Source organism: Aplidium turbinatum, chromosome 2, assembly GCF_918807975.1.
Source record: "Aplidium turbinatum chromosome 2, kaAplTurb1.1, whole genome shotgun sequence".
Classification (NCBI taxonomy): domain Eukaryota; kingdom Metazoa; phylum Chordata; class Ascidiacea; order Aplousobranchia; family Polyclinidae; genus Aplidium; species Aplidium turbinatum.
The window spans coordinates 4,389,973-4,403,365 of NC_137473.1; the positions used below are offsets into that span (position 1 = coordinate 4,389,973).

Below are 13,393 nucleotides of genomic sequence, written 5' to 3' on the forward strand. Positions count from 1 at the left end.
CAAAAATCGTATGTTTGAATGTATCCTCGATATTGTAGATTATATGTCAGGAAGTCGCAATTATTCTTTTTTGAGTGTGAATCTATCTTCTACTTTCCAGACACTTTGGAAATTCACAACCTGGAAGGACAAACTCAAAGCAAAGAAGTGAGTAGAGAGAAGACTGGAATTGGTATGGACAGAAATGCCAAGGTGGGTTAACATAAGCACTAACTGTCGGCTGCGTAGCCGAGTGGTGAGAACGTCTGCGCGACGTTCGAAAGGACGTGGGTTCGACACTGCTCCAGAGCACGTGGCTGTGTCTCGGCAAAAACACTTAATGGCAAGCCAAAATAAGGGGAGCAGCTGACTCGAAGACTATATGTCATTTCGCTGCTTCCTGTAGTCTGTTGTATCGCATCTGGGATCGCAGTGTACTGTATGTAATCGCAATGGGCACAAATAAAAACACGATTATTATTATTATTACTAATCAGCGAATCGTTGTTCAATCAATGAAGTCACCAGTTAATGATGACACGGCATTGTGTGTCACAATCAATATGCGTAGCTCGGGCGGCCAGCTACATTTTTGTTCTAGGATGGGTGAACCATTTTAATGCGTAATTCTCTTGTTGTATTGTCCGATTACTGACCGATAGTAACCTTTTGTTACGCAATCTGTTATTGTAAGGTCTGCTTCTAGAAATTTTGTGTAGGTTACGTGACATTCTGGAAACTTCTTGTTGTTGACCAAAAGACTGATGGCAACATAAGAAAGAATTCTTGTGATGCAATATTGGCCTAAAGTCTCTGGAAGCTTCTGGTTGAAGCAAACCTGATATAAATAGCCACGTGATTTGTTTACATTTATTATTAGAGTTGTGTTGATAGTTGTATGTTATGGGAATTAGAAGTGTAATGAAAAGTATGTTGAAGACGATTGTTCGGTTCCATTCGATATTGAATAGATTGTAAAAGTAGAAGTTATTACCAATTATAAGTAGCTGTTGCAAGTAGTAGTGTATATTTATTTTGAAATCAACAAAGTCGTTTGCTGTTCAGAATTTGTTTTTTTATGTGCTGGAAGTGGTGAACTATTTGTCAGTTTAACCCTATCTTAATACGAGCTGTTTGCGTACGCGGAAAGCACGTCACGGCTATCTTAGCCCCATGCTAATTAATCGCTAATAATAGGAGCTATGAAAATCACAGAACCAAAATATTTTACAAGATAATAGCCATGTGTATTGTGCGTATAGAAATTAAATTTTTACCCAACAAATTTAGTGAAATAAATTGTTTGAGGCGAAAAACGTCAGAAAGTCGGTTTTTATTTTAATTTCCCAAAAATAGCTTCAAAATTGAATTTTTTGAATTATAACATAGAGTAATGCTAAACTAAACAAAAAATACTTTTTCTCATAAATATAAGCCATTTTTAGGCGTTTTTACATTTCAAAGTAATTGCACTAACATTAATATTGCACCAACATTAACATATATATAACTAGCATTGCACGAAAATATCTAGCCACCTGAGACGAAATGCTTGTTGTGAAGGGCAGGAAGGTAGGAAAATGACCAGTTTAGGTTTAGAAAATTTGCAAAGAATAAAAACTAAAAGTTAAGAAATTTCACATTTCTAGCATATTTCCTTCTGTGAAATATTTCACTATTAGAGTGGTGCATCCCCATAAAGCCCCGTGTCGCTACAGATAGGGTTAAGATATTTCATCTATCATCTCACAAGTAAAACTATTCGACCATTTATCTGATTATTTAACGTTTAATTATCCCAATCAACTACGTCATCAATCTTTCCAAAGTCTCTTTACTTGTAAGAACTAGAAAAAATTGCGACAGTGTGACATCAGCACATACGATGGGATGCCCGGTTCGCCGTAGATCGACTATTTTTTGTTACGGAAGGTTAAGCTAGGTTTCCTGGCTAGCACCGCCATTCTACAATTTTGCTTACAAGTTGTATAAATTTCTTTGATCCACACTCTCTCTCCACAAATACTTTGACTCTCCAGCCTGGTCCCCGCGAATTAAGGTAGTGAACCTCTTTCCTGGTGCAAATATACGATATTTTTGGTACAGCTCAGAACCGGTCCAATGGTATTATATTTCATGGATTTTTTATAACACATAATTTATCTGTGTCCCATCTTTCAAAACTTTTATATTTCAGGAACTGTCAGTGGCAACTGACAGTGATTTGTCTTCTGGAACATCAGTTCATATCAGACAAGCTGAAAACACCATAGTTTCAGCTGGGACAGTTGTTCAGAAGCCAACAGTCAATCAAACTGTGATCTACTATCATCTTAATACGCCAGGTGAGATGGTTTTCACATTGAAACATGCTTTGCGATGACCACCTTTTATTTTTGCTAGTTTTACTGTGTAACCAAACGAAAACGAAAAAAAAAAATTAAAAAACGCAAACTTTTTGTATTTTGTCAAAATTTTTATAGTCATTTAAGGTATTTTCAAATAAGAATACACAAAAGTTGTAAACATATTTCTAAAGACTGGTGAAAATGCAACAACTTTCATGTATAGATTTTTTTTTCTGGCAGTGACCATTCTAGAAATACAAAGTTCAAATCAAAGCCTTGCTCAAGCTAAATTCTGAAAAATGCATCAAAAAATCTTGGCAGTTAAAGGGTCTTGTGATAAAACAACTTCCAGCTCTGGTTTCGGCTCGAACCAAACGCCTCTTTTTTTATTTTGCGCAATTTTTTTCAACGGACTATGGGACCAAATATGATAGTGGCTCCGGCCCGGAGGTTTGTGCGTATTGTTTACGTGAAAGTTTGTTTTGTGTGTTTGTGTGGATGTGATCAAGTTCATAATCTTGGGTATGTTTAATTTTTCTTATGATTGTGGTACTGCAGTAATGCAAGAATATGCATGTTACCTATATCATTGGTCTTACATGAAATGTAAGATTGAAAACTGGATCAAGGCAGTCAATCAAAATCTTAAAAAACAATACTGCATAAAGTGGATAGAAGACATTGCTAAATTTGAAATCAACCCAAACATTTACTCATAAATGGACTCTTTTGAAGGACTCGTTGTCGTCGTCGTTCGTATGAAGCAGAAAGTTTGTAGTCAACCGAATGGAAGGACTTGGAGCCAACTTTTCGTCAGATCGTCAAGTGTGCGGAGGCCTGTTATTCCATTGGGAGGGGAATAGATGAGACACCCAAAGATGATGTGGTTGGCTGTTTGCTCCGTCGCAATGCACTGACCCCCAGCAGAGTCTCTTATGCCCCAGCGTGTCAAGCAAGCATTGAAGCGGCCAACTCCCGTTCTTAGTCGGTTCAGTGTCACCCACTCCCATCTCGTCTTTGAAGCTCAGAACCAAGTGGGAGTGAAGAGGCAGGAGAGACATCAAATAGAACAAGGCAGGACTTTATTTTTGGTATAGTGCTCAATTCCTCGGAATTTTAAAGGACTCAAAACATTGCCATGAGGCACCTGAACCGCTCGTTTGAAACATTAATTACACAAAACAGATCAAAATCTCAGGGTGGAGTTGCAATTCTCTGGCCGGAACATCCGGCTTCCGGTCAAATTATTGCCTCCAGAACACCACTAGTATTAACACAGACAAGCACACCATTTAGTATAGGGTTTAAATTGTTATTCCAAGAAGTTGTTTGCTTGTTTTCTAATGGCTTTTCCAAGATGAAGTGTGCACAGCCACATAGAGTTTAGTAATAGCCTCTCTCGAATGTTAGCGAATTATTTCCGAAGCATTAATTTGACAAATTACATCAAATATAGTTATTATAATATTCACTAGTATCCTCTACAGCCTGTTTCACCTTAAAAGGGGAATCCTCAGAAGGTCTTTATTGAAATAGAAATAGATTCTATTTGAATAAGGACCTTCTGATAATAGCCTACCCCTTTTATGGTGAATCAGGCTGTCAAAAATTTAGTGAGTAATAACTATATTTGATGTAATTCGCTCTACTTGGCATTGAGAACCTTTTTGTAGTATTTGTTACTTACTATTATTAATACTATTTATTGTGTAATTTTAAAAATCATATACACACAAATCAATATTCACGAGAGTCAGTGTAATCTTTACTGCTAAACGAGCGATTTCGATCTTGTTAGATCAATTCTCAACATTTTTTATCTGACAATCTGGTGTGTGCAGTAGGCGATCCAGTGAGGCACTTGGTCACGTGCTACCCCAAAAAACAAAAAAGCTAAAACACATTCGATTGGATAAATTAGAAGGTTTTTTTGAAGCTTTTTGTTTCAAATTTAGAAGTTGAATTGTTCAGTCAGATAGCGTCACAACCAAATCTAGATAGCGGTAATTTTGACACAATAAACTAATTAACTGGTTTTATTTGTGAATCGGCGAATCTAAGGATGGAAGGTTATCACAAGCGTTGTTCATTTTCTCTTACAATTTTTACTCCCTTGAAACTACAATGAATTTGTTTCTAGCTCCGCTACTGCGTCTGAATAATTAGTGGCAACTACTGAGTCACTGTTAATATGATATCTGTCTGACAAAAGTTTATTTGAAGTCTCAATCTGATTTCATCACTGTTGCCAGTTCTAAAATACAAAAGTTGACAATTTTAAAGTAGCTCCGCTATGATACTAAACGTCTGTGATATTTGGATTGGTTAAAAAATAATTGTCACTACTCAACATAAGAACCTGATGTTAAATCAATGTAAAAGTAACGGATTGTGCTGATTAGAATTTTACATTGATTCAGAATCTGCAGACGTCAAATCAATGTAAAAGTAGTGGATTCATCGGGTATGTTATTCAACCGTCGCAGATAATATAATTGCAGTTTCATTAATTAACTTTGATCACATGTTAATAAAGGTACATTGGAAACAATTTCTCACAATGAGCAAACAACACCGAGATCAACTTCTGCATCTTCTCACTCCTTGCTTCGACAAAGTAGGTTTAAACGAATCCTAACTTAAGCTTTACAGTTAGGGGCAGTCTATAAAAGAAGGGGAAGGGTTTGCAAAGAGGTTTGGGCTAGGGACGTGTTTTGTACATTATACAGTCCCTTGTGTCGAAACCTTTCATACATTTGCGGCACGCACTTCATCTGTAGACATAATGAACAGATACATTGAATTGCGTTATTGTTATTGTTCTTTCCTTACCTTGCCTGCGGAAGCTTAATTACTACGTGACTCTGCTTTGCTCAACGATTGCGTTGCAACTGCGTTACTCCGTTGTAACTGTACGTAATTGCGGCATGCACTTCATCTGTAAATATTCTGGACCAGATGAAGTGGTTGTCTGGGTAGAAAGCGTTGCATGCTGTGTAGTGGGAGCGCATCTTTTATTTATCTTATTCTTGCGTTACATAAAGATAAGTTTACTAACAGCATATTAAAACCTAACAAAAGTTGAATACTAGGCTAATAGGTGTGTTTTCTTACATTACATTTTCAGGAAATTTTTGTTTTAATTTGATTTGGAATGTTTTTTCCGCAGTTGTTACATCTGTAAGGATGTGCGGGAAAAACTGTAAGAAACAATTGAAAAACGTCAGGATCCACATTTGCTACTTTTTAATGCAAAAATTTAATAAATTTGATTTTTTGTTTTTAGGCTCAAACATCGGAATAGAAAAGCTCAAAGAAACGACCTTCCAGCTGTATGATCCTGAATATGACGTCGACCTGTGCTATTTCAACATCTCTTCAGATGGTTTGCCAGAAATGTGTGCTGAACTTTTTTGGTTAAATTTTACGAAGGAAATCTTGTTCCCGATGACAACAAATATGATCCCAAAACCCATGAATTTAAACTAACGAAATCTGACGAAAAAGTTGACTTTGATAAATTAGTTTTAGATGCTCAAAAGAACGATTTTGTTTCAATAATTGGATATCCTGGAGCAGGAAAAACGATTCTGTCCAAGCGCCTGGCTAGGCGTCTTTGTCAATGTGGTGATCTTGTTGTTTTAAGGAAGCTTTTCATGAACATGAGCGACTGTGAAGAAGAAACATTTACTTTGAAAGAATTTTTATTGGGAGATAGCAACTACAACTTAAACGAGAACAAAGCTTCTTCTGCTTTTGAATGGATCAAAAACAATCCAAAAAAAGTTTGTATCATTCTTGACGGATACGATCAAGTGAAATGGAGTATTTTAAAAACTGTAAAGACATGCAACTATAACAGCTCACTTACTTCTCAGGAACTAGTTTCAAGCCTTTGCCAAGGACAATTTCTACGTCACTGCCACCTCATCTTCACTTCTCGTCCACACGCGATGCTTTCCGTTCCTAAAAACTGCAGACCAAGTCTTATTTTCTTTCTTCGTGATTTAACCGCTTCAGATATGAGGAAATTGTTCGAGGCTTTATTAAATAACCAGAGCAAAGTCGATGAACTCTGGGAATCATTAACCAGTAAAGCACCCCAGCTAGAATCATTATGCCACAACCCACTTATATTACAACTTTATGTCAAAGCTTCATTGTGTTCATCTGGACAAGTGAAATGCATTTCCACAATGACCAAAGTGTTTCATTTTTTGCTTAAAAATCTTAAAGCGTCTGACCACACAAGTTCTTTGTCGGTTGAAACTGTTATGAAATTGGCTGAAATCGCCTTTAAAGCGACAAAAGAGGGTACAGTACTTATTGATGCTAAAACTCTTGCACAAAAAAATCTGACCATCAGCGAAGTTCAGGATTTTGTGGTACTTTTATTAGGATCCAACAAAACATGTCCGCTGCTGGAAGGTAACCAACAATTATATTTTACACATCAAACCTTCCAGGAGTACTTTTCAGCTTTGTATCTTTGTTATCAAATGCCATCAAGAGAGTTTGCTTCCTTCGTCCAAAACAATCTGCTCAATGATCATTGGTCCATTGTTGTACAATTTCTATCCGGTCTTTTGCTGGATCCAAGCACAGGAAATGGTAACTTTACGATTGATAAAAAGTTATTGGTGCAAAGGGCTCACTGTTTCTCATTTTATTTCCACACGGCATTCAGCATGACACAAAATTAAGTTTACAAACACTTTTGGCTGTACATCTAGCGCTTGTTTAACCTTTTAAAAAACAATACGCTATGTATTGCGCAAGTAAAAAGAGTTAAAATATACAGTCAAATATGTTATGCAGTAAAACGGATCAAGCATTTGAAGAAAAATAGTTTGTATTGTCCAGACCCTTTAATGGGCGGTAGTCACGTGACATATGTTTTAAATTTTTTTTATATTGCTGAGCTTAGTTATATACCAAAATATCAAAACCATGCCAAAACTTCTTATTTTCACTTTAGTTCATGTCCAAAACGCCCGGGAATATTCTTACCGCTGCCTATAGCTAAATGGTAATATTTTTCCCACTGCCTTGTCTGCGGTTTGTGCTAAAGCTCATTTTCAAGGAAAACACAAGCGAAATCAAAGAAAAACAAAAAGATTCATTTCAATAACACTCATTTCAAAAGAAGTCATTTCAATAACACACAACTTGGGTTTATTTTTCATGAAATTTAGCAAAGCAAGGGACAATGCAAAGTGGTACTTTACAAGTGCTGCAAGAAATTTTGCTTCGCTTGTCATGCTCAGCTGTTGAGCATAGTTTGCATCGCCTGTAAGATCCCAGTTCAGCAGGAAGGTGGCAGCCAACATTAGAAAAACGAATTTCTGGTGATACTCCAATTGCTTTACCATTAACACTGTAGTTTTTGTTCATATAGTATGCAGAGGAAAACCCTTTTTTCTTCCTTGAACAAAAGTTTTCAATGAGATGCTCAGCCACATGTTTGTTGAAGTCAATGTGTTTCATTGCGGCACCATGGTTTGCATTGAAAATGCTATAAAGCACATACGAATTCACCAAAGCAGCATCTAACAGATAATAAAATAGCCTGAACCAGTACTTTTTCGATCTTCTTGAAACACTGTAGGACTCCTTCAGTTGATCAAAACGATCAACTCCTCTCATGTATGCAGTGTAGTCTATGACTGCTTCTGGACATGGGACACTGGCCTTGCTCCCATCTTTCTCAGTTCTGTTTACAGTTTGAAGTAAATTGGGATTATGGGCTGTTGTGAGCATTGCCACAGGCCGATTGTCTTGCCACAATACTGCACCAACATTTTCTTTAGTGAAGCCTTTATGCTCACCCCTTTTCATTATTGGCTTTTTCTTCATTTCAGCAGGTAAATCTTTCCTGTTGATTCGCACTGTGCCTACAGAAAAGAGATTTTTTTCTTGCAAAAACTTCATCAGGTCATGAGATGTGAAAAAGTTGTCAAATACAACAAGTAGTGGTACGTCATAATCACCACACTTGATGCCCTGACAAAGAGTTTTCACTACTCTTGAGCCAAGATTATCACCTGCAAATTGTTCAGCTTGCGTCGATTTTCCTGTATATATTTCAAACTGTGACATATATCCAGTGACAGGATCAGCACGAACCCAAACCTTGTAGCCACGTTTAATTGGCTTTTTAGGCATATACTGCTTCATTGAGGATCGCCCCTTGAATAATCCCATGGACTCATCTATTGATTGACAGTTAGAATGTTTGTATTCTTCCTGAAATTTTGTATTCAACTGCTCAATGAGAGGGCGGACCTTTTGAAGTTTGTCATAGCCAACCTGTCCATGTGGTACAGCAGTTTGATTGTCACTGACATGAAAAGCTTCAAGCAATTTTTTTAACCTTTTGCATGTCATGACATTTTTCACTGTGCCAGTTGCATAGAAAGGATCAGAAGACCAATACAAGTCTACTTGTTTCAGGCCAATAATGCCCATAACAACTAAAACTCCCAGAAATGCTTTGATCTCCTCGACAGTAGTTTGAGTCCAATTTTTTATTTGTTTCTGCTGAGCATATTTATTGGTTTCATCTGTAATAAACTGCAAAAGATTGATGTCAAAAAAACGTTGAAAAAATTCTCCTGAAAGAGCACAATTGCGAAATGAATGGCAAACTTCAGGTGCAGTCGGTTCATCAAAACTCGGTAGAGATGAAAAATAAGATGAAACTTCTGTACTCCAGTTTGGTTGGTCATTGTTCACAACTATATCAATGTTACTATCATCATCACTTTCGTCAGCAGCATCAGCAGCAGGAAGTGCTGATAAAGCAATATGAAGATCATTGGCAGCCCTGTCTGCAGTACGACGAGTCCTCTTAGGAAGTTGGACAATATTATTTGCAGTTTGCTTTCTTTTTGCTGTTTTTTTAGACTGCCTTGTTGTCATTGTGGATGAGTAGCTGCAAGATGGGCCATTTTGTGAGGATGTGGTACCGGTAGCTGCAGCAGATCGGGTTACCACTGGGCCTTGAAAAGTTATGGTATCATTGTAATCTTCATCAGAATCACCTTCATTTTCTGAATCACTTGCATGATCTGGAACATCACCATCATCGTCTTGAAAAAGTTGTTCAAGCGTTTCAGCAATGTTCATCGGTCTGGGTCTTGACATTGTGGTATACACACTTAGTCTACTGCTTTGAAGCTTATCACCACGTAATACAAATACCAAATATATTCCTGAAATAGTATACAGTACGATAGTAATAAGCATAGCCGTAGGAGATGGGGGGGCAGGGGGGGCGGTCGCTCCCCCAATGAAAAAAAAATGTCGCGAATTTGGGCAAAAATGTCAAGTTATTTGGGCAAATCAATCTTACCATGATGTTTCGAAGTCTCACCAGTTTATAGACTTTATATAATTATTATAATTTATGAGATACATTGATATTTTTCAATGAATGTAAAATGCATTATCATCGATTTTGGAAACAATTACATGTGGTATTGCAATCTGGGCATTTAAATGATAAATTTCGATTCTAAAACTGCAAAAAGTAACTGTAAAAGAGCACAGTTAGCAAACAAATGTAACTTTATCACTGATTTTCACTAAAACATAGGCTGCACCTGCATTAGATATATAAGATTTAAAGGCTTGCTGGGTAGCCTACTGGTAACTTTATGAGAGTTTTTTGGGTTTTTTCCTCAATATCTTACTACTGTGATGTAGATGTTTGTAAAAATCATTTGGGCAAAAATATCTAGTTATTTGAATGAATTAATTCTTTGCTGTGGTTATATTTACACTATAATAGTGTAAATATAGCCGTAATAGCGTTGCCAGATAAGGAATTCTGCCCTAATTTGAAAAAAGTTAATCCTAACTCTGGCAACACCTTTCACAAGCAACCATGGCAACAAGTGTGTAAAAATAGCCACTTCGTTAATTCTTACCATGAGTTTTCAACATTTTACCAGTTTAGTGACTTTATTGTGTTGCACTTTGTATGAAATACATTAACATTTTTCTTTGAATGTAAATGTAGCATCAACAATTTTGAAAACTTTGTATATGGTATAGAAATTTGGGCAGAATGTAACTTTCAATTCACTATCTGAAGAAACTAAATGTAAAATAATGCATTTGGCGAGCTGAGGTAAGCTTATTACAGATATTTATTAGGATATACACAGTATACACACTAGTTTACATTTCTTCATTGGTAGAATTTTGAAACCCTACTGGATTCTTGTACTAATGTATAATAGTTGTTAGTAAAATGTTTGAGCAAAATTATCTAGTTATTGGATAAATTAATCTTATCATGAGTTATGCTATGCTCACAAAACTTGACTTAAATACTACAAAGATAGCTTATCATTTTTAGATATGGCCAAACAAGTTAAGCATTTGTTATAAACTCTAAAAATCAACAGTTGTGAAGCCACTCATACACCACTTTTGTGAGCATTTGATCTTGGCAACGAACTACCGCATAGGCCTGCACAAAGTGAAAAAGTATATTAAATGAAAACAATTTGTAAATTTTCCAGCATTTAGTTTCATGTAATTTGTGGGCTACTGTTTAACTGTTTTCTATATGTAAAGAAGTTTTTTGTTTAAACTGCTGTTTGTCTTTGCTAGTCCAGGGGTTGATATGCTCAGCTATTTAGCCTACTATCTATGATCAGTATTAGAGCAACAACAATCAAATATAAAAACACATGTTATGTTGTTCATGTTTTGTCATCCAATTCATGCAGTTGATGCATCAGGCAATGTAAATAGTGCTGTTGGTAATGTGGTCTGTAATATTTTGTGGCAAGGATTAAGCTTGAAGTTACTACCTGGGAGTCGCTTTTTTTCAGTGCTTGCAATTTGAGTAGCTGCTTCATTATGAAGTAAGAATATCATTCTAATGATGTTCTGTAAGAACATTGAGTATGATTTCATTGTAATATGATATCAATATTTGTGATATTAAAAGTAGTTTTGTTCAAAGGTGCAAGTTTGATGTGCATAGCATCATAAACTGTCAAATTCTTTTTAGGCTATAGTGTTTGAAGTAGCATGGATTAAGTAACTTAAGGGTCATTTCATTATAATTCATCCAGGCCATGGAACCATAAAATTTAGAATTGTCTCATTTTTTCACAGTTTAAAATGCTTGAAATTCTGAGTTATTTGGCACAAATTTTGTCAAAATTGATTGAGCGGTGTTTGTTTTATCGCCATTTTAATGTTTGACCACCAGGTGGCGATTTTTTTAATGAGCAGCATAAAAATGCTCATATCTTGGGACCTAGTTGCCCAATCTTCATAAAATTGGTATCTATCCCCCCATTTTCAGGGGTGGGCTTTCCAAAAATGAAGGTTAAAATGAGCTAGGAGTTGTACTTTTTGTGATATAAACATTTGTAGTTCTTCGATTGCATGGCCGATTTCGCCATGCGGCCATGCATTTTTTTCAAAATTTTTATGATCATTATTATTAGCATAGATGTTATATTCCAAAAATATCTTTTAAATCACTTACAATTCACAACCTCATAATAAAAATTGCACACAAAAATGCAGAATTTTTAAAATAGTCAAAAACATTGGATTTTAATTTTTTTTCATCAGCCAATACTGGGTGGTCCGCCCCTCCCCCCCTTACTACGCCACTGTATGTCAAGCAAAGAATAGTAGTATAATACGTTATTACACAAAGTGAAGGAGTCAAGACAAAGATGAAGGAGTTTAATACATCGAAAGGATGTAATGAGCTTGTCCGATACGTGGAAAATAATTATATTATTTTTCAAACATGTCTCGCTGCTACTGGTAGGACAGTGTGCACAGTACAATTGTGTTACTTTAGTTTGTCAGAAGTTACATTAAAGAACAGCGACAGTCTTAATAGTAAAGTGAGCTATATGCTTTATGCAACAATCTAAGATTTATACATAAAAATCTGATAAAGAAAGTACATTGCAAAATAAAGTCTGAGGATATAACTACAAGTGTATACACTTCTGCTATCATTTCTGAATTGGAATATATAGGCTTAGTCTGCACTGATCATTGTAAAATTACATACATACATCATTGTAAGGTTATTATTGCCAAGAAATATACGAAACATTAAAGACAGTTTTAAGTGACTTTCTGCAATAAAATACAATTAAAAAGGATTCAATAAACCTATAGTTTTGCATGCATAACTAGTGCATCCCATTTTGCATTTAACATTATGTGACACTGGACAAAATATGCTCACTGCAGAACCATTACAACATGTGAGGGGCAATAATCGTAATGAATAAAAATGCAATTGAACAAGGGCCGCCATGCATGTAAATAAACCGACAACCACGGTTTCTACCATGTAGCTAAACATGTGAGAGGCAGCATAAATTATGATACAATTAAACACGGGCTGCCATGTATGCGAATAAACTTTAAACCACAGCATGTACATTGTACAGTAATTAAGCATTGTGAGAGGAAGCAAAAATATAAAACATAAATGAACAAAGGTTGTTGCACACTTGGACACATAGAACAGCATGCCATTATTGTAACATTAGTCAAGACCTAGACAGCAATTTCAGGCAATCAAACCCAACATAATAGAAGCCAATCAATGCTCATCTTGAATGCAAATGAAGCGACGGTTCACAGTTTCCATAGCCGAAAATGTGTATATTCTGCCAGTTGTAGTGGAAGGATTGTCCAAAATCGTCAGGATTGAAGAAATGTACATGTAACACTTATCTTCACGGCCAGGCCAATTGAAAGATGGAGAGGGGCCACAAGGATGCATAAAATTGACCAGAACATCATTCTTTTCTTTGTCCACGATTTCAACAAGCCCAACCCACCACTGTTCATCATAAACACATGCTACATAAGACATGACACTTACATCTTGGATGTTTATACTTGGGGCTGCATCGAAGAAACAATGTGTGCCAGCGAATTGTGAATTATCTGATGCGAGCTTAAAACTGAAAGAACCAATACAACTTGAACTAAAGTAATGGTATCCACGAGTACCAGGCACAGTGCTTCCACGCTGGAATCTTTGTTCAAGAGTCTGCAAG

The 13,393-nt window shown here is 36.2% G+C and overlaps 1 protein-coding gene across 3 annotated transcripts in view; it reads left to right on the forward strand.

Moving 5' to 3' along the window:
* The first annotated feature begins 6,135 nt into the window (after nt 1-6,135).
* The window catches only part of LOC145765196 (uncharacterized), a 32,536-nt gene continuing 25,278 nt past the window's right edge, over nt 6,136-13,393 (forward strand). For all 3 annotated transcript variants that reach the window (XM_082576976.1, XM_082576975.1, XM_082576977.1), the window contains exon 1: nt 6,136-6,938. In XM_082576976.1, the coding sequence (XP_082433102.1) occupies nt 6,281-6,938 (658 nt within the window). In that variant the 5' untranslated portion in view covers nt 6,136-6,280. The remainder of the gene's footprint in view (nt 6,939-13,393) is intronic.